The following is a 27,925-nucleotide window of genomic DNA, read 5'->3' on the forward strand; positions in this document are numbered from 1 at the left end:
ATTGCTCTATTCTGTACTGCTTATGTATATCATACACCTAATCTGTTTTTGCTATAAAAGTCTCCTTTTCTTTCTATTTTTATTATATTTAATCTTAAAACCCAATCTTGATGTTTCTTTTGCAATTCATTTAATGAGAGTATATAAGAGGCATGGTCAAAATGTACTCTTATATCCGCCACTGTACTATTAAATAAATCAGGATGAGAAATGAAAAAATAGTCTATTCTAGAGTATTTACCATGAAATGCCAAATAAAAAGAGAAATATTTAGCACTTCAAAAGAGCATGCACCATGTATCAACCAGCTGTAATGACTGTAGCAACAGTTTAATGTCCCTGAATACATTATATTGTACATAGGACTTCCCTAACTGAGGTGTGGAGGGTTGGGTTTTAAGGAATATTGAAATTGCCTCCCAATATTGAGATCCCTTTAGCAAAATCATGTTCATCACACCACGGTGTTGTACAAAGTGTGTTTACTGTAAGAACACGGTTCAGGCTTTTGTTTTTTAAGATTTCTCAAAATCATGGAGCGTTTTTCTGGGACGTTAAGTCCTTTACAATTTATGAGATGAAGGTATGGTCTGCGGTTGAGATGGGAGAGATAGGGTTAGTTGTTTCACCAATTAAAAAACAGTCCTGGACAGGAATTAGTGTCTCACGGACTCAGGGGCCTTTAGGGACGTCTTACGATGTAAAGTAAGTAAATCTGCATTTTCTTCATCCCCAGTTACCAACCCCAAGACGTCTTTTAAGGGGCCTACTTGCTCAGACCTGATCTTTTTACTATTGATATATTTAAACATATTTGAGGATTTGCCTTACTTTCTTTTGCAATCTGTCCTCCATTTTGAAGTTTTGCACATTTGATTTCCTTTTTCCCATCTTTTGTAGCATGCAGTGCAAAGCTGCAGTTTATAAAACATATGAAAGGACCCCTTCCCCATATTTGTTGGGGAGCTTAAAGATAATCTGGAAATTCTTTTTTATGTTTCAGACCAAATTTTCATTCTCTCTCATAGTAATGGGTGCAGAACACATACTTGCCAACATTTACAATTCATTTTAATAATGTCCTGGACTGTGCACCTCGTACACGTAAGCAGGCTGGTCCCACAGAGGGTCCACCATCCCACTCGTGACACCATGAAAGTAGGGTTTAGGAGAACCTTGAGTGCTTTTTGTGGACACTTTTACTTTGTGAACAAAAACAGGTGTTTCCTGTTCTTGCTTCATGGTTGAAGACTAAAATGCTGAATCTTACCATAAATTTTATGTCAACAATTGTCAGAGATTTTCTTTTTTTTTTAATAACACCTGATTATGCAGAGCTAGCACTAACATTAACTATAGGAATGTAAAATGTTGCCCTTGAATGTTAAAACTTGAATTGGACATTATATAACAGGTGTTTTACCTGTTCTTGCTTCATGGTTGAAGACTAAAATGCTGAATCTTACCATAAATTTTATGTCAACAATTGTCAGAGATTTTCTTTTTTTTTTAATAACACCTGATTATGCAGAGCTAGCACTAACATTAACTATAGGAATGTAAAATGTTGCCCTTGAATGTTAAAACTTGAATTGGACATTTATGTAACAAGGATCACAAGCATATATTTTCTATGGTTTCTTTGTGCATAGTTGTAAATTACACCTTTACATGTTTTATTACACACAAATTCTGTAAGTAAAATGATTCTTTGCTTAATTTATATTGCAGGCTATCAGTTCACAAAATATGGCTGTCGCAGAAAATCAGACCACAAAATGGTGAATAAGAATATGTGTGAATTTATTCCAAAACTAAAACCCATTCGCAGAACATGTAATCTTCAAGAGTGTTCACAACCCATGTAAGTCTTTACCTAAACTAAATTTCATATTACTGTCTGCATTCATTAAATTGTATATATATATTTTTTTTTTTTTTATTGTAATCCATTATGATTTTGAATCATATTGCTAAGCCTCCATTCCAGCTTGCAACAAACTATGTTGTTACACTACCACCACTCTTCTGATATACAGTATATCTAAAAATATGTGATATTTTTGAAATTATTTAATATATTTAACATTTTGGTAAATATTTTATATTTTGTAGCTAATATTAATGCTTGCTGATACTTGTTCAAGACACATTTTGGTATAAAGTGACAACAAAGGGAGCACAATTCTGTGACATGGTTGTCACTAAATTGGGCTCCTGCATTGTTATCCTCATGTGTGGGTGCTTAGGTATAGGTCATTCACAAATTTCACCCGGACATTGGTCGACATTGTTAGTAAAGCATAGCTCCGCTAATTCAACTGGCTGTCTCAGTCTCAAATTTAAAAAAAACATTGTCTCACTTACAATATTAAAACCAATATTGGAATTCAATAGGCTTGTGACTTTTCTGGTTTTCCTAAAAAGGGAAGGGGACAAAAAGTGTGTTGCCTCATTCCCTTTTGGAAAAAACATACATCTGTTCCAAAACTGTTTCAATTAACAAGGTATTGCATCTGGCCTGCTCTTTTCTTAAAGGCCAGATCAGCTTCGACCTCAAATTCTTCTTCCTCAAATTGTTTCTGTCGACTGCAGTTGGTGGAGGAGGAACAGATCATCTGCCCACGAAAGGATCCTGTGGAATGCATTTCACGCAGAAGATGTGAAAGACTGGATGGACCTTTAGTGATTCTGGGAGTCTGAGTGTAACCACCACTGGAATAATAATTTTCAAACCTGGGAAATGTCCTATGAGTCTGGGTTACAATTTCTTAGAGGGGAAATGTAAATTTAGGTTTGCCATGGAGAGCCACACCATATTCCCTTCCTTGAATTTCAGGCAGTTCCTTCTTTGGCATGGAACTGGGCTTGTTAAAGAACAAACTGGAGAAGCTTTAACCTCGGGTAATGAAGACTGGGCTGGGCATTTCGGCAAAACAACTGGGTGAAACCCATAGTTGACAAAGAACAAAGATTCCAATGTAGAGGTGTGCACAGAGTTGTTGTATACAAATTTTGCCTTTTGGAGAAGATCGGCCTAGTTGTCATGAGAGGCAGACAAGCAGCATCTTAAGCATTGCTCCAATGGTTAGTTCTTTTGGTCTGCCTATTGGTCTGTGGATGGCAACCAGAAGACCAAAGTGAGGACCAAATCTGAAGCTTTTTGAAAAGCTCTTGCCAGAACCTGGAGGTAAACTGGACTCTTCTATCTGAAACAATATTGTCAGGTACCCCATGAAAACATACCTTCTCCCTCGGGAGAACCCCAACAGTTACTGCTGATGGGGTGCTATTCATAGACAGAAAGTGGGCCATCTTGGTGAGTCCATTAATACCTACAAAAATAGAGATGTATGGTTGGTATCTTGGAGTGGCTCCTGCTCCAGTCCAACAAATTACCGGCATCCTCAATCTCCAGGAATGCAGATATGGGAAAGAGATGAACCAGCAAACCTTTTGACACCCCAGGAAGCGCTCATTCCCCAGCGATGTGCTGCTATTTCACTCCTGGTGGGCCAGCTTTGCAGGTGGCACATGAGAGGCCTGCATCCAAGATGGTGCCAGAAGCTGCTCGCACTGCAAGCACAGATGAGCGTACACTTAGAGCTGACTGTGCACAACCTGCACAACAGGTTTCAGTGGCAGATTGGCAACGTGTGAACTCTGAACCTTCTCCTACACAGTCTGGCTCAGAGAGCCGGTCACCACGGCCCAACAAGATCGCCACACCGCATCGGGTTGCTTTGAAGGAGGTGTGCTCTCACCGGAAGAGCCCTTCCTGTTTTCCCTCACTTTCCTCCAGCCTAAAAAGACGCATGTAAGCCCATACAGAACCTCCCTGGGACGTTGGAGTGGGACCACCTGTTTGATGAACTCTATCCCTACTAATATTATTTTGAGAGATCTGGAACGCGCTTAGAAGAAGACTTTCCTTTCAGAGACTGCAACTCTAAATTGTGACATGACATACTGCATTGAAAAGATAGAAAAGGGGACTGATGACCAGTTGGGCTCCTGCAGGCTGTCAGCCACAGAAAGATTAAAGAGAAGGTCCCAAGGGCTTTGTCTGTTTTGTGGAGAACCTGGTCTCTTTGTGCAATTCTGTCCTCTGAGAAAGCGAGGGAAACTTCAGTGCCTAGGTGGGCCCCTGGATACCCACCTAGGCAGACAGGTATTTCCATTGAAGTCTAATTGTGTCCAGTTACCAGTTGAAATTGCCTGGAATTCTTCTGCTAAGCATTGCAAGGCATTCCTGGATAGTGGTGCTGCCATTAATTTCATTTATTTATCTCTGGCCCGCTCTCTTGGAACTCCAGTTGTTAACTTGGCTGAATCTATATGTGTATTGGCAATTGATGATTCCCCTTTGCAGCAGGCAAACCAACATCCACAACTCCTGAGGTTTTGGTTAAGGTGGGTGATGCCCACTCAGAAATGTTATCATTTGTTCTGCTAGACACTTCTTCATCCCCTGTAATTTTAGGACTGCCATGGTTGTGTAAGCATAACCCTGTAATTGATTGGGAATCTGGGCAGATTGTAAAATGGGGGAATGCATGTGGTGAGAAGTGTTTGGCAAACTCCTTGCCTCTATGTGTTGCTAGTCTCCATGATAATGTCAAAGCAGATGCCCCACCTCATAGCCTCCCTGAAGCTAGACCTAGTAAATCCCCTTGCATAGCTCCAGCTAAAACCCTCCAGCCACTGCCCACTCCTGACAAACCCCAGCCTCGAGTTCTGCAAAAATTAAAGTGGGCTTCCGGGCATCAGTCTAAGATGCAAAGTGGTAAGGTTGAAGAACTGCAGGTGGAGGGTCCGGAGGCCCCTTCTCAGGAGGGGGGTAATGTTAGGAAATGCTCATCTGTCCGGCAGCTCCGCGCTGTGCACCATTGCAGTAATAAACACTGTTTGTTCTGTCCAGCAATGTCATTTGCAGCAGCCAGGAGAACTAGGATAGCAGCAGCCTCTGCTTCCCTTTGGTTGTGCAACCTGATGTATTTTTGGCATCCCCAGCATCCTTTGTTGGGCTGCGCACAGCTGAAGGGGATTCTAGAGGCTAATCAGCTCCTGACTCGGTCCTGCGCTGCTATTGGCTGCTGGGACTTCTGCTCCCAGTCACCAGTGCCTGTTATAGCGTCTGCTGGGCTTACCTGTGCTAGAGAGGTTTTATATTTTTCTGTTACTGACCTGTGCCTGTTCCTGATTATCCATTGAACTCTGCCTGGACTGACCTTTGCTTGTGACCACGACTCTGCTTGTGCCCTTCCCTTTGTACCACGCTTGGTGGACTGATTTCCTGTGTTTTGACTTTGGCTTGTTTCTGGTTTTCCTGATAATTCTGTACTCTGTATTTGTGGGCTTCTGGTCAGCTGCTGGCCTATCTCGAGACACCATCCTTGTGTACCAAGTCCTGGGGGCAACCGAGTGCTGGGAGAAACAACCAGTCTCCCAAGGCTGAGCGGGGGCTGCTATAGGTGAAGACTGCGGCGATAGATTGGGGGACTGGTATTTGGAGAATACTGGTACTCACCAGGCCTTACAAATTTATTATGTTATTTTATTTGTTTCTGTACAATAAATATTATTGATTTTAAATGATTAGTTAGGTATTATTGCCTTAAAAGTCCTGTTAATGATTCATCTGTGAGCTGCTCTAAATTGGCCTGCTAATGGGGAATTATTGGCAGGACACAAGGACAGGTACAAAGACCTTCTATGTCTCAATACATTAGAAGGTCCTAATCCCATTGAAGGTCAAGAGCAAAAGAGGTAGGTGTGTTCTGAAATGCTTTTTTAATTTGTACAATTAAGTTGGACTAGACTATAAGGAAATTCTTTGAAGAAAGGATGGTGTTTGGGGTGACAGAAATGGTTTCCTCCAGAAACATACAGAAAAGCGCATCTGGTTTGGAATTCTTGGCCCCAGGCTAAAAAGTGACATTGAAGTAAAAATGGAAGATGACAAGGGCCCAACGTGCCAAGACATTTTGCGTTCTCAAGTACTCAAGGTTCTTAACATAAGTGACCAAACTGGGTCTGGAACGCAGCTTTCCATTCTTCTTCTTCGCAAATCCTCACTTATAGTCCCCATGCAAGTCTAACTTAGTGAACACCTTGGCTGTTTTTCCCTTTGAAAGAGTGTCCTTCTATACTATGAAGAACAGGCCTGTGCCAGCGGGTGACATGGAGGGCGAATCAACCCTTCATGGGGGTTTTCCCTAATGTACTCCTTGGGAGAGGCCAATTTGGGACAACAAATAAATGTGCCCAAATGAAATCTTAGCTCCTGGAAGCAATTCTATGGGAAAATCACATATACAATGGGAAGCGAGAAAGTCAGCCCCTTTTTTGTCAAAGATGTTTAAATATTCTTGATGGATGATGAGCTTACTCTTAGCTGTATCTAGGCACATTAGGATGGCATGGTTCAACAGGCAAACCTTGCGACAGTAGTCCGAGGAAAATAGATACTTGACCTGTGGACTAGTTGGCGAGAGGGTTATGGGCTTGAAGCCAAGGTATGTCTAAAAAAACAGGAAACAAGGGAGATAGGATGTTGTCAAAACTGGTGGTTAGGAGGAATACAGGTCAGCATTGAAAACAATTCCTAGGTTAAAATTTTTGGTATTCTGCATTTGTTTTTTATATAATATAGTCAGGCTGTCTATTTGGACAGGTGTCAGTAGATAGTGTATGTATATGCTATTTTTACAAAGCGGATACAAAACTTTCCCTTGTTGTAGGGCTAGGATCACCCAGCAAGGATTAAATGCTGAGTTATGTGTAGGGGTGATTGAATATACAGATCCAAGATGTTTTCAAAGATAGTGACATTCTCCCTGACAATAAAATACTAATAAGCCTGCATTGTAAGTGGAGGAAGCTGAATGCCTGCCTATAGCCTAAGATTTTATAAAAAAAAACCATCAGCAAGCCATAGTGTTACAAGGGGGAGGTATTTGTGGTACTACAATTGTCAGGAAGGGTTAAAGAACGACACAAAACACCCAGGCAATTTTAATAAAAAGTTATTACTTATCTTTATTGGATGCGTACAATGCTCCAAAACAGCAACAGTTCCATCAGCGAGATCACACTATTGGTTTTCTCCAGGGAGTGCCCATTTTCTAACTGGGAACAGTCAGACAGGGAGAAGCTAGCATTTCTTTAAGTATATCCAGAAAATATCAGCGTCAGCACCTAATTCTATGATATGTGGGGGTACCAATTATACACTGATCTTAACCAATCAAATCGTTACATGACCATTGCTAGCTCATTTTGACCAAACCTCCTTGTTACATTATAATGTAAAAAAACTTTTTTACAATATAGCAGTATGAGATTATATTTTGTGTATTACTAGTTGCTTTCTTTCTTAGGGCATAGCAGCCATAATTTTCTTCTTATCAGGTCACTCCCATCCGAACCTGGTGTGGAAGGGAGGAGACAAGATGTTCACAAGGGCACAGACCGGACAGTTTACATAAATCAACCTGTACATCCACAATATGTATATTCAGTATTCCTTGCTTTTGTGCTTGACTTGCTAAAAAGATTACCTCTTAGGTGGCTCTCCAGTGGAATAATCAGAAAGCTTTACCATTCCTGGTACACGCAGTGAGAAGGGTTGACTCTTTGGACTGAGTGGTAAATTTAATCAATGGGAGAGAGAGGCATCCAAAAACCAGGTGCAAGCCCTTCAAGTTTTGCTTGAGCCTCAACGGTTCCTTCGGGGCTTTGCAGAGACAGTGAGACGTGGGCAGTGGGCACAGCAAGGACAGGGGCAAAAGAAAAAGAGCCTCCCTCTGTCTTATCCAAAGGATTGATTTGACAGTTTTGTAGGAGGTGGCCAGTATCCCCACAATATGAGAACAGGTTTGTCTGGAGACATATCTAGCATTCTTCCCTTGACAGAGAGGGTCTGGTAAGCCCCAGCTGCATGGGTTCAGGGTAATCCAGGGGATTTGGTATTTAAGGTGGTCTGGAAACTGTTGATGCTTGGACTGAGGGGTCTGCAGGAACCTCTGAGAAATGGGGGTCTTTTCAGTTTGAGCTCTTGAGGTTATTCTGGGTGGCCAAGTGAACTTGGTTGTCCAGGAAGGTGGACCCATTACTATTTTTTTTACTATATATAAAAATTTGGCTAAAACTTGACTAACTTGACAAAAAAGCACAAACCTTTTCCTTCACTGGTCTTTGACCCTGATGGAGGTGTCAAAGTGCGGCTTTTGTGGTCGCAGATTGTCAGGAATCATTGTATAGCTAAGCTAACTTCTCAAAAAAGGTGGTTACATCAGCCAGAGCAGGGTACCGGTCTCCTTAAGCTGAAAAGTCTATGTTTGTGGTTTTGTCTGGAAGAGGGAGACACCAGTCCCTAGTTTAGTCTGCCAAACAGGGGGCTCAAATATAGGAACTCAAGTACTAGGTAGACTTCTAGCGAAAATTTGGGAAAATAGAAGTCAGGGCAGGCACCCACCAAGAAACAAGGTCTAGATGGTCCAGTTCAGGACAGACAGAAAGACAGGAAGCATGGGCAAGATGATGTATCCAAAAAGGCTCTATATAGCAGAGTATAGCTGTGTCTCCGGTAGTAGGCTGCTGTACAGCCAATCTGTGTATCAAAAGAAAAATAATAGTGATATAAATGTTTGCTTTTTATTTAAAAAAAAAAGACCATTTATAAAATATAAATGCCTGTTTGTATGTAAAAAGTAACCAGGTAAAACATAATGTTTATCTATTTGCCCAACTTACAGTCTTATCTTTTAAATTTTACAAAAAAAAAATTTATAGATTAAAAATTATATATGAAAAACAGTAGCCCAAATATTGCACAATGTACAGGTTTGAACCTGCCATCCTTTTATTCTAAAGTTTTCTGTTTGCAGAAAACATGTCATGTGTTTAAAGAAATTTTTAGACATAAAATGTTTTAGCATGTGTGAAAACCCCAAGCCCTATTGAAAAGCCCACATCAGATTTAGTCAGGACTTAAAGGCTAGATGATCCTTTACCTGTTGAAATAGATACTTTTCTGCATTTTGTGAGTGAAGGAACAGTTCTGTAATTAGGGCATTTCCACTGACAACAGAACCACCCCTGATGTTCTAAAAGTTCTATAGCTTCTTTTGATAGTGATTTAGGATTACTGTTTACACAGTTCCTGGGCGTATGTGTTATGTGTTTGTGCCTTGGTGAAAACTAGAGCTTTCACTGTCAAAAATAGTTTGTTGTTGGAATTGTTGCAGCATGATATTTGAGAAAGGCAAAAAAACATTTTATTAGGCTTACATAGTTACATAGTCAGTTAGGTTAAAAATGGAAAAGTCCATCAAGTTCAACCACTCGTGAAATAAAAATATCCCAGATAAAAACCCTATAGACATAGTTGATGCAGAGGAAGATAAAACAAACCCTGGTTTAATTTGCTCCAACCGGTGAAAAAATTGATTTCCTTTTTTATCTGGAGAATAAATTTCTTTTCCTCCGGACATAAAGAGTACCCTCATTTCCTTGTAATGATCTGTGTGAATAAGTGAATTGTGAAGTGAATAATTGGGAAGAGAGTTCTCTAGATGGACCATTTATATATTTATACAAGGTGATCATATTCCCCCTTAAACGTCTCTTCTCAAGGGAGAATAGATTCAGACTTAACAATACTTTTAAAGTTTTGCACATCATTTGAAAATTGGTTTTCATTGTAACAGGTGGGAGGTTTAAAATGGAGGACCCTAGGTCAGTTTTGTCAAAGTAATACACAAATTGTGTATCCTCTGGTACGGGGTCTGTTTTTAAACCCTGTGTATTAAATTGCACTCAATAAGTGTGATAAATTTTTTGTTTCTTCTATGCACGTAATATAGTTATATATTTGATGTAAACCAGGGGTGTCAAACTCTGGCCCGGCACCTCTTTTTTTTTTGGTCCCCAATAGAATTCTTAAAGTGCATGAAGTGCAGCTGGCCCGCTGCTACTGCAACCCGTATTAACGGCAGGTCAGCTGCAATTCATATTAAGCTGCTGTTCTATAGACACGAGTACAATGCCGCTACTACAATTCCCGGCATCACTTGCATCTCTAGACCAACGACCTCTCTTGCCTATGCGTGGCCTCGCATTCTTATAGACACAAGTGATGCCGGGAATAGTAGTTGTGACATCACTCGTGTCTATTGAACAGCAATCTATGCCTGGACCCCGCAGAGTTTATACTGGCAGGTAAACTCAATAATCAGGAATTATCAGGATTATTATTATCAGGAATTATCATTAGGCTATTGCTATAATAATTGTTTTTACTGTGCCAGAGAATGCAATGTGAAACCAAATGAATGCAGCAATTTCATATTGCATTCTTTGGCAAAGTAAAACAATTATTCTCAAAAAGGAGAAACAAGAATACATGAGAAGAGCAGTAATATGCAGTAATATGCAGTGGAATGATCTAAATTTGTTCCTCGGCACAGTAACCCTATTGCCACACAATATCCTGATCCAACATTTACTACTATGGTTACAGCTATAGACAAAAGTGGGCACAAATATTCTCCTTGCCTAACATGTCCTCCGTTTATCTCCAGTTGCTTGTATGATTATTTCCAAGAAACACTTTTCTGTGATCAATTTTGAATCACATGGTGATACATTTGTCATTTTAGTGAAGAGGGACTTTCAGCCACTCATAAGATTTAGCCCCACATTTTCCGCGTCTGGAATTTCCAGCACTCCCCCTCAGCTACACTTGAGATATGCCAGGAGTCTGGTAATGTTACAGGTGCTTCAAGTTTAGCGCAGGCGGTCAGGATTTTTATAGGCATCTTCCGTGGTCAGTCAAGACATACAAGCGCCCCCTCCTCTGTTGACATTCATTAGCAAAGAGAGAAAGAGGCATAAGATTTTTTCCTAAAAAAAAATTTAAAAAATATTCTTAGACCTCTTTTTCTATTATAGGCTTGTTCTAGATTGAATGTTAAGCAAAACCTCTTTGAAAATGTTTTATATCTATTTAGAAGGAAAAACTTCCTCAATTTTTTTCAATAAATTTCATGTTTGGCCCGTGACTTGGTCTAAGTTTTTATTTTCGTCCCTATGTGTATTTGAGTTTGAGACCCCTGATTTAAACTATTACTCCTGCAGACTCTACAGAAACAGTAGATGTGCGCAATGAGTACACCAACATTTCTTCCTTTAAACAAAACAATTCAAAGTTGCAAATAAAAGACTGTTTTAGTTGTATTTGGATGTAGCCATGCAGTCTCTGGTAAAGTGTTGTGTAAATGCACATTTTGAAGCTTATAACATGATGATGCATGAGAAACTGCATGTTTTCTCCAAATGTTTTTTCTTTAATATTTAACAATTTTTTTTTGCATAAGAAACTTTTTGTTCACATCAACACTAATAGTGGTGGTAGAAGGTGTACCTGTTATCGTTCAAACATAGAAGATCTAAATATTCATAGCTCCTTTCTGGTGCTTGGAGCTCCCGGCTGCTGTGCCTTCCCCCTTCTTGCAGGATGCTCTTAAGCATCACCATACTACACCATATAAAGAGTGACTTTTCACCTTTTATTTATTAGAAAAATGTTTTTTTTTTTACTTTTTAGAAAACCCCTCCCCTTCTGTCTTTACAGATGGTGATAAAGACTGAAGGAGAAATTTAAAGCCTCCTGGGATATTTGTATCACATATCCCAGGTGGCTGTGGGCTGCTCCCTCGGGAATGCATTATCAGGGGCATTCCTATATTATACGCATGCGCAGTGAAATCGTCACTTTTTTTTTTTTTTTTTTACATCACATCACCTGATCTCACTCCTGAGGAGTGCAAGTTTGGGTGACTTGAGGAAGAACCTGGAAGAAGAAAATGGCAGCGCTGGACGCAATAGTGAGCATCAGAGAGAAGAGGGAAGCTGAGCCAGCGTGGGCTCAGTTTGTGGAAAAAAAATTTTTTTGACAAAACTTTTGCATTACCTAGATAAAGGTCACACCTGAAGTTAGGCTGAATTCAAACTGGCAGTAATGTTGCATTTGTTGCATTTTCCCCCTTACTTTCCTCTCACCAGGATCCCCTGCTGCTTCAAAAACTACTAGGCCTGAAAAAGCCCAGCACTTGCAGCCTGTTACCAATCACAGGTGCTTAGAAGTTGCCAGTAGTCACTCAGGAGTGCTAAATGGCACAGTCCTTACTGCTAATGGTAACTAAACCTAACTTGTTACACTACATTCATTACACTATTACACTTCTACGAGGGAGTAGTAGTGTTGGAGAAAGTTGGATCAAAGTACACAGCACTGGACAGTTGCAGCGTAATACAATAAGATTAAAAAATTGGACATACTAACAAGCCAGGCAATAGAAAGTTGGAACAAAGTATAGGGGGTAGGTAGAACACTGACATATTTTGCCTGATTTATTAAAGCTCTCCAAGGCTGGAGATGATATACTTTCATCAGTGAATATGGGTGATCATGTGGACCCTGAAAGGAATCTGGCCTAGGATTAAAAACATTTGCAAATAATTATCAAATTACTTTTAAGAAATCCATTCCAGGTTTGCTAGATCACCCAGCTTTACTGATAAAATCCTCTCCAGCCTTGGAGAAATTTATTAAATCATGCCTAACATTGGGGGTTACTGGGTTCTGGGGAGAACACTGATATTGGTAGCGTTCTCCTCTAAAAGTTGTAGTTGAAGGTAAAGTAGTAAGCAAGCTAATTATTGACAAGCTAGAATCTTTCTTGACTTTCTCTACATCTCTGATAAACTACTGTATTAAAAAGAAAAAGGTGAAACAAGCACCCCATGTTCTTTTATCCTGTGTCCAAATATAATCTGTTCACTTGTGGATAAATTTTATTACTATTCTCCTTAACCTTTTTTCAGCATACATGTTAAATCAGCATCTTTGGCTTAAAAACGACCTACCCCTGAAACGTATATTTTCTAGAATTAGACAACCTGTAGAATAAAAAATTAGCAGCTGTCACGATCTAGGAACAGGCTCGGACATTAGTAATTGAAGCAACAAGCATGTCCGCAGTGATAAAAGCTGGGTTCTGTACGTAGGAATGTTGTAACAGATTAGGAGCAAGACAGAAGCGTAGTCAGGGATCAAGCCAAAGTCAATCTAGATCAGGGGTGTCAAACTCTACATCCTTCTTTTGGCCCCCAAAGCAATCCTAAATATGAACCACAGCTAGCCTGCGGCTGCATTGATATAGCTGGCATCGCTAGTGTCTATAGACCAGCGGGCTTTAGGCCTATGCGTGGCCTCCCATTGGACTGTTTTGTAGACGCAAATAATGCCGGGAATTTTGGTAGCGGCCCTATTTCAATGAAGAGAGAGTTTCAGCGGCGGGCCACTCATAAGATTTAGCTCTGCATTGGCCACGTCTGGCATTTCCAACACTCCCCCACAGCTGTACTTTTCCTTGCTACTGCAAGGCATGGACTTGAATGGTTTGATTTTTTTAGAAGAATATTGTTAATATTATTGTTAGCCTGTGTGAAAAGGTTACTATTGAAATTTAACTCTGAAGGCTAGAAATGGAAAAAGAGGCATAAGATTTTTTCCTAAATAAAATTTAAAAGGGAAATGTCATGCCTCTTTCTCTGTTATAAGCTTGTTCCAGATTAAATGTAAAGCAAAACCTCTTTGTTTCCATATGAAAATGGTTTATATCTAATGAGAAGGAAAAATGTCCTCAATTTTTTCAATAAATTTCAAGGTTGGTCCGCAACTTTGTGTAAGTTTTTAATTTTGGCCCTTTGTGTATTTGAGTTTGACACCCCTGATCTAGATCATGTTAGAGGCAGAGAACAATGAAGATTTGTCTTGGTGGGTTACCACAAGTGTTGGTGGTAGGAGAGGATGTGATGCAAAGGCAAGATATTGGCAGGAAACAATATTCTGGAAAACAGAAAATGCAAGGCATCAAAAATCAAGAGGAGAAGCAGGAAGTTAAAAGTTCATTCAAACACTGGGTGTGAGGAAAGATTGTCTATAAAATTAGGCAAGGTTCAATCCAGTATGTCAAGTAGCTAAGTAAGTACTAAGTAAGTGTGTGTGTGTATGTCCTTCACCTTCAGTTACGTACAAAAAGCATGATATCATAAAAAATTATGAGTTTCTAACAGTAAGTAAATACCAATGTTTTGAGGTCTTGTAGGGGTGTTTATCTAGGAAAAAATGTAATATTTATTATATAGAACCAATATACAGTATAATTAAATATAGTGTCACCCAACAGAAACTCAATTCAACCTCCAATAAATTTATGTCAAAAAAAATTTCTCTCTTTTTACGAAGAAGTAAGTAAACAGGTAGACAGTGGAATAGCAGTTGATATATTGTACTTGGACTTTGCTAAAGCAATTGACACAGTACCCCACAGACAGTTAAAATGCAAGTTAAGGTCAATAGGTTTAGAAAAGCCAATATGTAAAAAGATAGCGAACTGGCTTAAAGACCACATCCAGAGAGTAGTGATTAATTCATACTCTGAATGGTCTAAGGGTATTAGTGATGTACCCCAGTGTTCATTGTTGGGACCTTTACTGTTTAACATCTTCATAAATGATATAGAGTTTGGGATTAAAAGTACCATTTCTGTGTTTGCAGATGACACCAAACTATGTAATGGAATTAGGTCCATACAGGATGTCAATAATCTACAAGCAGACCTGGATGTACTGTTTGATTGGGCACCCAAGTGACAAATGACATTCAAAATTGATAAACATAAAGTTATGCATTTGGGGGCTAACAACAGTGCTTCTTACTGTCTAGGGGGAATTTATTTGAAGGATTGCAGATGACAGCAAACTATGTAATGCAGTTAAGTCCATACAAGGTGTTTATAACCTACAAGCAGACCTGAATGTACTGTTTGATTGGGCAGCCAAGTGGCAAATGACATTTAATATAGATAAATGTAAAGTTATGCACTTCGGGGGCTAACAACAAGCATGCTTCATATTTAAAGAGTCAGAAATAGAAAAGGATCTAGGGGTTCTGGTAGTTTATAGACCTATTAACAGCATGCAATGCCAAGCTGCAATTTAAAAAAAACTAGCAAAGTACTTTCTTGTACTAAAAGAGGAATAGACTGCAGAGATGGAGACATAATCCTACTCCTGTACAAAGCATTGGTCACACCACATCTGGAATATGCAGTCCAGTTTTGGGCACCAGTTCACAAAAAAGACATTGTGGAATTGGAGAGAGTGCAGAAAAGGGCAACTAAATTAATAAAAAGAATGGAGGAGCTTGGCTACAAGGAGAGATTAGTTGAATTGAATCTATTCTCCTATCTGTTACTATCAAGGAAATATTTATCTATTTCTTAAAGAAACGTCAGCTGTTAATATTACGGTTAATGAAGCAGTTATTATTACGATCGTAAGAGAACAGACACCAATTTGAACTAGGTTGCTGTTCTGATTTATTCAGAAAATATGGTGTTATTTATACAAAGTAAAGTAGGTGGTACAAAAATGTAGTTAAAGGTTTGGAGTGATAAGAGACTATTCAGGAATTGATGGCACTAAACAATTTATGGCCCTAATATCCTGGGAATCACTTCACACCTCCCCAGGTGACCATTCCCTTTGTTCTTTTTAACAAAGAAGAAAAACTCCACTAGTCCTACAGGATGTTCACACACCCCCCACAATAAAGCAGATTTCTTGATATATTTCCCATGGAAAGTTCTGCTACAAAATGGAGACAAAAACAGGATGGAGGTGGTGACAAAATTATTTAACTTCTCAGTTACAAAGAACAAGAGGGCACTGCGTCTGGAGGAAAAGAAGTTTAAGCTCCGGATAAGGAAGGGATTCTTCACTGTAAGGTCTGTGAAAATGTGGAGTAAAGATAACAGAGACTGTTGATCCAGGGAACATCTGATTGCTTTATGGAATCGGGAAGGATTTTTTTTCCCTGTTGAAGCAAATTGTACCAGGGTTTTTAATCTATTGGTATAATGTGAAAACATTGTTAACAGTAAACATGTAACAGTTTAAGTTGTTAGTAGGTAAAAAATAGAACAGATATTTAACAGGGAGACATTGTCATGGACATTCTTCTTTAATTGCAGACATCTCTTTTACTTTCTGATATGTTTAGAACTACAATTACATTCACATTCCAAAAAATGTAAATTGTAAAACTGTGAATTGTCTTATTTCTCTGTATTTTTGTTGCACTAGTCTTGCAATCTAGACAGGTCTAAAACAGAGAATAGTCAGAGAGCACAAGTCCACAGAGGTTAAGCAGTATAACTGCTGTTGATCCATGTGCTACACCCCTCTAAAATGTGTTTACAGTGTTAGCACTATGCAGTAAATCTGAATCTGATTGACTCTTTGAACACACCCCTTTTCTTTCTGTTTTACTTTGGATCCTGGATTGCAAAAAAGCTGACAAAAAGCATCTTTATAAAACCACTGGCCACCTTATATATGACAAAGTACCAGGCAGAAAGATAAGCTTTTGCATAGATAACATAAACATTGTTGTCTTCCCTGGAAGAGGGCAATTCAAAAATAGGTGTGCAATAATGCACTGTTAATAGGTTCATAATACAAAGTGCACCCAGTGCATCCCTTACCTCTTAGTTACACTTTTTTTTTTCCCCAAAACTTAGTTACACTTTAATAAAATTGATCTGTTATGATATTCATACTCTAATATAGGTATAAATACTATTTTCATGGGTTAACCTGGGTTATCCATCAAACCTGAAATGGTTTTCATAAAATCATTTCTATCATTCCTATTATTTTTTCAATTTAGGTTTACTGAATCAACCAAAATAGTCAGTCTTCTCCAGTCTTGGAGATCTTTAATAAATCAGGCCCTTTGTGTACATATACAAGGGTTCTTCAAAAAGTTTTTACACTTTTTTAACTCTATTAAGAATTAAAAAAAAAACATTTTCACATGTAAATCCCCTTCCCTTTAAAGATTCTTTGAGTGGTCCAAAAGGTGGAAATCATATAACGTCAAATCAAGACTATAAGCTGAGTGTTCTATAAAATCCCACTTTAATTGGCTGAGGGTTTTGAATGTGAGGGCTGCAGTGTTGGGGTGGGCGTTGTTGTGCAACAATACAAAAAGTGAATGACAGAACGCTGTTCCTCTTTGGTGCAATTTATACATTTCACGGCCATCTTCACCACAGTGTGATAACTCTTTATACTAAACTGCATGGTCTGCCAGCTAGCTAGACAAACTAGTCACATGACACTCTCGGACACAACCAAATTACTACTCATCCCACCCTCACCTTTTCCAAAGAAAATAAAGTGCTGAAACTTTTTATGTGAAAACTCCTCATATAATTGTGATGAAAATGTAATTTCGTCTGTTTTTAATGCCTTGTGATTTTTTTTTAATCCATAACAGATGGATTGCAGGAGACTGGGAGCCCTGCACAGTAACATGTGGAAAAAATGGCTACCAGAGTCGCATAGTTCGTTGTATTCAACCTCTCAGTGACAGCACCAATCGAACTGTACATAGTAAATACTGCAGTGAAAATCGCCCAGAAACCAAAAAACCCTGCAATCGTCAACCATGCCTTCCCCAGTGGCGAATAAGCCCATGGTCAGAGGTACGTACAAAAATTATTCAAATGTGCAAAACTTCAAAATTAAAAACCAATTGCAAAAGAAAGTAAGGCAAAATCCAAAAAAGTTTTTTTAATATAATATTAGTAAAAAAAATCACAATGGCTTATAATTGATATGTTTGAGCAATATCAAAAGTATAATTGATATGATAGGTCAATAGCAAAGGTTGACAAAGCAGCAGAACCTGATTGGTTACACACATGTCCTTAAAGAACTGTTATTTCAAAGCCTTTCTTTCTAATTTTTAGAGACTGGTACCAATGAACTAGCATAAGGCCAACATGGTACATATCTTTAAAAAGGGATCAAAATCATTGACAAGTGAATACAGTCTTATAAGATTACCTTCTATAGTTGAAAACTACTAGAAAATTTGATAAAGAACAACACTGAAGAGTTTTTGCTTGAAAAAAAATATTATAAGTGATAGTCAACATGGATTCAAGAAAGAAATTGTCAAACAAAATAATCTCTCTTTATAATGGAGTAAGTAAACAGACAGGGGAGTAGCAGCTGATTTTGTATACTTGAACTTTGCTAAAGAATTTGACACAGTAATCCACAGGCGGGTAATGTGCAAGTTAGGGTTTATAAATTTAGAAAATGCAATCTGAATGGATAGAGAACTGGCTTAAAGACCGCACAGAGAATGTGAATGAATGATCTATTAGTAGTGTACCCCAGGGTTCACTGTTTAACATCTTTATAAATGATATAGAGTTTGGGATTAAAAGTACAATTTCTGTGTTTGCAGATGACATCAAACTACGTAATGGAATTAGGTCCATACAGGATGTCTATAATCTACAAGCAGACCTGGATGTACTGTTTGATTGGGCACCCAAGTGACAAATGACATTCAAAATTGATAAACATAATGTTTTGCATTTGGGGGCTAACAACAGTGTTACTGTCTAGGGGGAATTTATTTGAAGGATTCAAAAATGGAAAAGGATCTATGGGTTTTGGTAGATAATTGACTTAATAATAGCATGCAATGCCAAGCGGCTATTTCTAAAGCTAGCACTCCCTTGCATTAAATGAAGAATAGACTGCAGAGATTGAGACTGGAAAAAGTGAGGTAGATCAAGGTCACTTAGGGTCATAGTGCCATCCCCTTAAGGTAAATATGCATTAAAAGGGAATGCAATTTTTTTTGGCCATAAAATGCAATTTTAATGTGTAATAATTTACACAAATTAAGAACAATATCTACATAGTGAATACAAAATTCAAACTATACCAAAAACAAACAAAAGTAAAGAATATGCATACAATTGTACCATAGTTACCTTGTGAACAGAATATTATATGTAGTTAGACGTAAAGTTATTGGTATCATTAACTTAGATTATTTAAACATACCAAGAAGGAAGGTCTCTTAAAACAACGCAATTCAATGATTAAGGCTTCTTCAGGGGTAGTGAGGAGACCCATGTGCATACTATAAACAAAAATATAATATAACAATTGGTCAAAAAAGAGATAGATTACTTGATAAGAATATAAGTATATGTATGTGCCTACACGTACTAATAGTTAGTGATGTTTAGTGGAGCAACCATAAAGGAGTGTTGGTTACTCATCTATACTCCCTCTGAATAAGTATGTATATGTGAGTCCATAAATAATTCCTAATACTTGAGTATTATGGGAAAAGTATATAGTGAGGGCTGGTGTTAGTATAGTATAATAAAGAGTAATAGTATAGGGTAAAATGAGGAGTTTAAAAATACTCAAAATTACTTTGCAATAGACTATAGTAATAATACTATAGATAGTAATCAGGTATATATTACGTACATGTAAACTTGATAGATTGGACACAAATATTTTAGAGGAGATAGGGTAATCCAAAAACAAGTATAACTGTTTGGAAGCCTAAATAAGGTATGGAAAGAAGTACTGATTATGCATATGTGTGGTTTTGGTTAATAAATGTGCTAAAACTCTATTTGATACTTACAGAGGTATAGGATAGGCAAGGAGACCCACTTATACCAAATATAAGCAGTTCAAGAATTCTTGCCTTCCCAATGCCTCACAGCACTACAAGCCACCAAACACTAACTGTCTGCACTCTCAAAGTTAAGTGGTCCAAAAACCCCAATAAACATTCCCAGCTGCTCTATGGGCTGCATAAAGCTAAACTATAGATCTTACTTCTTCAAAAGACACATTTCCAGACACATAATTCCACAATCCTTTGCTGCTTAGATTATTATATTATACTACTTAGCTCCACAGCTCCAATCCAGACAATAAATTTGCATTAGATCCTTGATCAATGCTTCCTCTTAGAAATCCAGCATATCTCATTCAAATCTAAACTCTTTTAGGGCCCAACTACACAACCTGCTTCTTTTGGTTACCTGGCACACCTGCTGGTTCAGATAAAGATTTTTTTTCCAATCTAACCCTCATAACTCATATTTGTTCATTGAGTACATTTTATTGAGCCTCTATGACATTGTGTGGCACTCCAAAGCCTTCATTAATCACTGTCCTTGGGCTGACCACTCTTCAGTCACTATCTCCTTTCATTTACCTCTGGGCCCGGCTAAAGAGTAGACCTGGAAATGTAATGACCCTATCCTGTTGAATAATAAAATATTTGAATTTATATTTAGAATATGAATATATTAAATATTTGGTGCCCAGGTGGTGGTAGACTTAATCCCTAAGTTCCTCAAGAATCATTTTTCTGATCATTCCCCACTTCTCACACAGTAGGAGGAATTAAAAACAGTTAAAATCCCCTGCATAAGCAGAATATTTCCCCAGATACTTTTTTGGAATCAACCTCATCAAGAGCCCACCTTCTTCCCTATATTAATCTATCATACCAAAATTTCCAAGATCACACCAAAAAAATTACTTTAATCAATTTGGAGACAAATGTGGTAGATTGCTGGCAAGAGGACTTCATCTGCAAGCTGCCACCACTTATATTACAGCTCTACCTACCTAATAATTAGACCCTGATATTAACACTAAACTAGAATCTTCTTTTTACGACAAAAGAGGTGTAATTCGCCATTAAAAAATCCCCCTGAGCGCAAGAGTCCTTGCCCTGATAGATTCACCCCACGATTCATGCTTCTAATCTTTTTGTCACAGATCAGCACTACAGCTGATCTGGTACTTGTTGTTCACCAGGTATTTGTCAAATCAGCAGCAGTCAAATCAAAAGCAGCCTTGGAGGTAGAGGCGTCGCTGGACTTTTCCAGCTGATTCATCTGCACCTGCTCATCCAGTTCCGGCCCAGCCTGCCTGTTAACCTCACTATATAAGCTGTGTTCATACAGCCACTACTTGCTTTTGCATAAGGTGTGTTTACCAGAGGCTCCAGCCTGTGTCTATTTCCAGTATTTTCTGGTCCTGCTCTGGTTTTCGAGGTTCCCTATTTGTTTGGTACTACGCTTAAGTTCCATCTGCAGTCAGCTGCTGTCTGCACGGGTGTGTCGGAGGGCCGCAACCTGGGCACCGTCTGCAGCAAAGTCCATCACTCCTTGCGGGGTGCTCTGGTAAATGCCAGGTGGTTCCTTAGACTCTGCGCCTCAGCTCATACCTCCGTCAAACGTGCAGATTGCACAGAGCGTCCACTTCCTCATACTTGTGGCAGATCTGTGACACATTTCTTTTTTGACAAAAATCTTATTTCTTTTTTAACCGGAATCTTTTCTTTGGTCTTTACCACTATTCAAGGTTTGGAGGCACACATTACCGTGCTCCCCAAACCTGAAAAGGACCACACTGTCTGTACTAATTTTGGGCCAATATCCTTAATTATTGTAAATTCAAATTTGCTTGCGCCATATATATGCCTACACTGAAGCATAATGACAAGGTAGGGTTTATAATTGGAGGAGAAGCTAGAGACAACACCCTTTAGACAATTTTAGTATATTACCATGCTAAAACAAAGAAAATCCCTATGTGCCTTCTATCTATGGATGTGGAAAAAGCATTTAATATGGTCAATTGGCCTTTCATCTATTCAGCTTTACTTCACATTCGCCTGGGCCCATGCATGATTCCGTGTATTGTCTCTATCTCCTAAGGCTCCAGTAAGGACAATTGGGTCTTTGTTGGACACCTAGGCAGGGTTGTCCTCCTTTCATCACTTCTATATGGTATTGAAATAGAACATCTAGCAATAGCTCTGCGTTTCAAACCAGATATCCAAGGTCTGGAGGTTAAAGGTCCACTAAAAAATTTCACGCTTTGCAGATGATCTCCTCGCACGCATCTCAGTCCCCTCAGTCCCCTCTATGCTGAAAGAATTTGAACATTGAACATTGAAACATAGTTTCAATGTTTCAATCTCCTACCCAACATCCCTATGCTCTTCTACTCTTCTACTTTCCAACTATGGGGCTGATTTATTAAAGATCTCCAAGGCTGTAGAGGATACACTTTCATCAGTGAAGCTGGGTGATAAAACAAACCTGGAATAGATTTCTTAAAAGTCCTTTGATATTTGTAAGGAAATGTTTTTTGAATCCTGGACCAGACCTATTTCAGATTTGCTGGATCACCCAGGTTCACTGGTGAAAGTATATAATCTCCAGCCTGTAGAGCTTTGATAAATCGGTCTCTATGTATTAAATATGTGTGAGTCCATATACCATTCAACCCCACCAAACTGTTTACTTCTAATTACCCTCCAATGCTTCAAAAACTCCACTCTGATTTCAAACGATGACTTTTGCTTGGTTTGCCAGGATTATTACACATAAAATGAATGTCCTACCACAGTTCCTGTACCTTTTTCACACAATTTTGCCATCTACTTTGCCTCATCTGACAAATTACATAACCTTTTTCGAACATTTCTTTTGGAATGCTAGACACCCTTGCATTGCCATTTGGTATTTAACACAACCTTAAAAAAGAGGTGGATCTGAAGCGCCAGACATGTTAGCATACAACCATGTTTCGGTATTTGTATGTTTGGTGAATTGGTTTCATAACTGGGAACAAAAAGGCTGGGTCCTGTGGGAGGTTTCTCTCTCACCCATAGATTTTAGATCTTTTTCATAGGTAGCCCATTCCTTCTTCAATTAGATTTTCTGTGGGAAATTATCACCTAAACAGGGTCCTAGGATTCCTTTGTTTGACAATCCACCTTTCCTTCCAGATATATAGACTGGACATCCTATCATGGGAGGCTTCTACAGCGCATCGAACAGTTCTCCAAAATGATCAGGTTCCCCCTTTATCATCTACTTCCACTTCTTATCAGGGCAGGTGCAGACAATAGCATGTTCCTTCAATAAAATAGTCTCGCCCCCCTCTGTTTTTTTGATGTTGGGAACCACAACTGAGTGGCCCTATCCCTGAATCAGATTAGAGTAAAGTCTATATTTTAACTCATAAACTTTCTCTCACATGCAAAGCACAGGAGATGAATTTTAAGATCCTCACTGGGGTCATTGGCCAGTAGAGGTATTTAGATTTTCTTCTGCCTCGCCTGATACTTGCTGACTTATGTATCTTGACTTCTGGGCTTATGTATCTTGACTTCTCAATTATTGCCCTTGGTCATGAGGTATGGCGAAGAATGTTTAAGAAGAACTTTCCTACCTATATGTTAATTCATGATTACAGATTATATTATCCCCAATGGGGTCTTAGTCATGAGCCACTGATGTTGGGGTTTGAATTTATTTCCCTTCAGATAAAAGACTGTATTCTGACCTCTAAAGGTTTTTCACTCATTTGTATGAAAAGGCCAGATTTAGCCTGCTGCGTGGTCTGCACCCCTAGCTCCATCTCTCCATAGGAGTGAACATCCAGTGATGTGAGAAATTTACCATGCAGCAGGCTGCGAGAAGATGTTGACAAGACAAGATGTTGAACAATGTGTGCCTGGTTGCTCAAGGCATACCATGTATTCACATATGTTGCACACAGCAAAAGAAGCATCAATAAAAGCAACCATAAAAAATACTTATTCATGGTATCAATAGTGAACTAAAGCCCCATGACACAATGCTCTCAGGGTTGTGTAAAAGTCAGAGTTATCTTCAGCTTCAATGGGCAGAAACCTGCAAACTTGTCCTTCAAAAACTTGTGTTTGTCTTTGGGTGTTTTTTTTTTATCAGTATCTTTTTTTATGTCCACCACCCCATGTCTTGTCCAGAACACTATTATATTTCTTGTTTTACCCTGACCCAGAGAATGCCAAACAAGTGCCAATGTGTAAAAAGTGCTGCTTGTCTAGTTCTTGTGAACTAATTTCACAATTGGAATACACCATGAAAAAGAAACCATCACAGGTCTATTGTTGTCTTACATACAAGCTTTCTACTGAAAAGCTTCTACAATCAAGCATACTATAGCAATCTTTGTAATATATTTCCACACTTTCAAATAAACAAAAAGATGGTTGCCAGTTCTTTTTGGACTGTAAAACTATTTCTTTAAAAAAAGAGCCTGTGCCTCCCAGCCCCTACCTGCTTCCAAATTCTGTAAAAAGCTTTCCAAGTAAATGCTATTATTTTTTTTAACACAATGCACCTAAACAGCTCTCAATCAAATGTTATAATACAAACAATACACAAAAAAAACTATTCAAAAGAGGTGAGTGTGCTGTAGATTTGTTAACCCTCTATGGCCACCAGCATGGTGTCCAAATGAAACAAAATAGATCTGTTAGCCACAAATGACTTCGGGACTACAATCACAACCACAAAGGCAAAAAACTTACAAAAAGTAAGGTATGTCTGCTTTGTATGTCCTTGGCCAATGTCCTTGACACCTGCTTTTTCTAAAACATGGTTTTCAGTGGTACTCTACCACCACTGGAAGTACAATTACCACCACCACTACCACCATTAGCACCACCACCCCTACCATCATCATCGCAGAAGCATCTGCAGAATCAAGACATCAAATCACAACAGTGCTCCTGTAAATACTTGCATGCTTTGCATTTCTCTCTTGTTGCTCTTCCGGATTGGATCTATGTTCTGCATCATTTTGCAGCTCCTCTTCATCATCAGCTCTTGTTTCTTATGATATACACAAACTGCTTCTTTTGATTTCCTGAGAGACAGAAATACTGTCTGAAAACTGAAGAGGGGATTGAGTACTTGTGTCTTTAAAGGGAGTGATTATGAGTGTTGTGGAGTAAGCAGAAGTACTTTGGCTCCAGAGTAATGTACTACATTCACTATCTTCATCTCCCTGCTGTGGCTGAGATGGTAAATGAGCTATCCAGTCCACAAGTGGTGATGGTAAGAGTCTGACTCTTGCTACTATGCGAAAACATGCATACCAAGAACACTTTCTGTCTGCTACCACTAGTAGTGCTGTGTTTAGTAGTGGCACTGATCTCACTCCTGCTGCAGCCCATTGTTTGATAAATTTTGGATTCAGACCCAAGTGGGTTTGTCAAGGAACCACTAGTGGCCGCTGGTCTTTCATTAGGCCTACTTCCATTGCTTACAATAAACCCAATGATGACATTTTCACACTTGCACAATCAAGAGTCCACACTTTGATAGCCAAATAATGAAAAAAACTGGCAATTTTTATTAACAAGAGTTTAGGATAATGCATGTGTGTAACTTAGATTAATTGTTTGATCTTACTTAGTGAACAGTCACACTATGACAACAACTGGAAACATGTAATTACCAACAATGGGGAAAAAATTCTGTATGTAACTATAAGTAATTGCTGTAAGTTTAGTATTTTTTGATTATTTAATTTTTTTTAAATTTTGCTTATATATACAACTAAATTACAAAACCATACCATACAAAAAAATAAAACACAATACACTTATAATACAAAGTCTTCTAAGAGAAAAAAATATAACATTTCCTTTTTATGAAGAAAGGACCTCTAATGGCCTTGTATATCTGTGCGTGAATAACAACCTACTAACAATTGTGGCTAAAAATAAAAGGGGGGGGGGGAGAAAGGGCTTCAAATGGCCTTATATATCTGCATGTGAAAATCAACCTACTAACAAACGTTAGGGAAAAAAAAGGGGGGGGGGGATGAAGAAAGGGCCTCTAACAGCCTTATATATCTGCACGTTAAAATTAACCTACTAGCAAACAAACGTGAGGGAAAAGTTTAGTATTTTTTAAAACTTGATTTACCTAGTTAGCAGTAGGTGGTCTTTGCAAATACTATATACCCTAATATAATCTATTTTTTATTAAATTGCCCTAATTAGGAGTAGCAGAGTATACTACATTGGCAAACACTGTATCCCTCTTTTTATGCTGAAAAGAAGTATAGCACTTGATTTCACAATTGTTACCACAGAAGAATGTTCCTAATAACTACATGCAGGTGTAAATGACTAGTATTGATATTATATCCTTTTCAGTGTTCTGTGACCTGTGGCAATGGAACCCAAGAAAGGCAAGTTCTTTGTGGTGCAAATGACAATACAACAGTGAGCTGTAGTGGTGAAAAACCAGAAACTATACGAATTTGCAAACTCTCATCTTGTACCAGTAAGTCTCATCCTTTATATTTATAAACTTTTGAGTACTGATTTTGGGAAGAATGCCTAAATCTGATTGATGACTGTCATGTTAGGCAGTGATATAACAGCATATACAGTATGTACAAGTTACATTCAGCACTTTAACTCTGTTTCCATGTATTTTTCTATATTCGAAGATAACACTGATCTGCTGCATTGTTTCCACCTCAATGCATGCGCTCAAAATGACAAACCTCCTCTCATTACAGACCTCCTCTCGTTTCAGTGCTGACATTATATTGATATTGAGTAGTGCATGAGTATGTCTGAAATCTGTCACATGGGTGGGGCCAAGCCCAGCAGAATCTGTGAAGATGGAGCAGTCAGGCCCTATATGCAGATCCACAGTAGGGGGCAGTGCTAACCAAGTCTAGAGGCAAGCTAAGGACCTTATCCTCCCACCAGTCTCAGCAACGCATCTAGCTGTTGTATGCATGGATGAGGGTGTGCAGCAATGAAGAGCAGAGTTTTTGTTGCCATTGTGACTGTTGAGACCCTTTCCAGTTGTTCCACCCTCTTTTCTCTAGATTGTGAATTAGCATAGGCAAAATCCTCCTCTCTCTTTTATGTCTCTGCTGTAATTGTTCCATGAAAGCATGTACCTTTATTGTTGTGGTTTTTATACTTTATTTATGCTTATTTTGTACTTGTTTTGTCCAATATTTCTATTGCATAGGTATGAACTGTTAATTTATTGTTACCCACTATAGTCTCTATTATACTCAATAGTGTTTAAAAAAAAATAATAAGCATAATCTTACATAATAATATAAAGTGTCCCAGTCAGTCGGTGTAAATGTCCCTGTCACATTTGGGTTGGTAAGCTGGGAAAATCAATCAAAACATTTGCAAAAACGTCATCTCATTAAAAGTTTATGGTTTTCTAAGTGTCCTAGGAGCCAGATACACACCCTGTGCTGTTTACATCTCATATAACTGACAGGGCTAAGCCAAGTAGGTGAAACTCATCAATATTACAAACATCACTTAAGCATTGGAAAATCTTTTGTACATACAACATTACAAACAATTTACAACAGTAAAGCAGGGCCATTGAAGACCTCGTCAAATGTTCCTTCTTGGGCTAATTTCACAACTGGAATGCACCGAAAAAAAAAAAGGTTGCTACTGCTGCCTTACATACCAGCCATGTTTTGAAAAGCTTCTACAATCAACCACACTATACCAATCTTTGTAATATTTCCACACCTTCAATAAAGCTGCCAGTTGTTTTTTGGATGATAAAAAAAACCCAAAAAAACGTGTCTCTGCTTCTCAGCCCTCAGATCATGCCAAATTCTGTAATAAACTTTACAAGTAAATGCTGTTCAATGCATGTAAACAGCTCTCAATTAAAATTTATAATACAAACAATACCCAAAATATACCTAATCAAAAGAGATGAGTGTGCTGTAGGTTTGTTACTCCTCATTACCACCAGGCTGGTGTCCAAATGAAACAAAATAGATCTGTAGAAGAAGTGTAGAAGATACACTTTCATCAGTGAACCTGGGTGATCCAGCAAAACTGGAATAGATTTCTTAAATGTAATTTGCTATTTTTTAGCAAATGTTTTCAATCCTGGACCAGATTCATTTAAGGTTTGTTGGATCACTCAGGTTCACTAATAAAAATGTATCTTCTCTAGCCTTGGAGAACTTTAATAAATCAGGTCCTTGGTGATATCCCTATCCAAGGGAGCAAAGTCTTTACCAAGTAACTGTAAACTTACAAGCTATAGTTTGAAAGAGAGTAGGATGAAGAGTT

The 27,925-nt window shown here is 38.5% G+C and overlaps 1 protein-coding gene across 3 annotated transcripts in view; it reads left to right on the top strand.

Annotated features, from left to right (window-relative positions):
- LOC140323580 (A disintegrin and metalloproteinase with thrombospondin motifs 2-like) overlaps positions 1-27,925 on the top strand; it is a 355,904-nt gene that overhangs the window by 254,727 nt on the left and 73,252 nt on the right. For all 3 annotated transcript variants that reach the window (XM_072400782.1, XM_072400783.1, XM_072400780.1), the window contains 3 exons: positions 1,732-1,864; positions 17,417-17,624; positions 25,997-26,126. In XM_072400782.1, coding sequence (XP_072256883.1) covers positions 1,732-1,864; positions 17,417-17,624; positions 25,997-26,126 — 471 coding nt within the window. The remainder of the gene's footprint in view (positions 1-1,731; positions 1,865-17,416; positions 17,625-25,996; positions 26,127-27,925) is intronic.

This window comes from Pyxicephalus adspersus, chromosome 2 (genome assembly GCF_032062135.1).
Source record: "Pyxicephalus adspersus chromosome 2, UCB_Pads_2.0, whole genome shotgun sequence".
Taxonomy (NCBI): domain Eukaryota; kingdom Metazoa; phylum Chordata; class Amphibia; order Anura; family Pyxicephalidae; genus Pyxicephalus; species Pyxicephalus adspersus.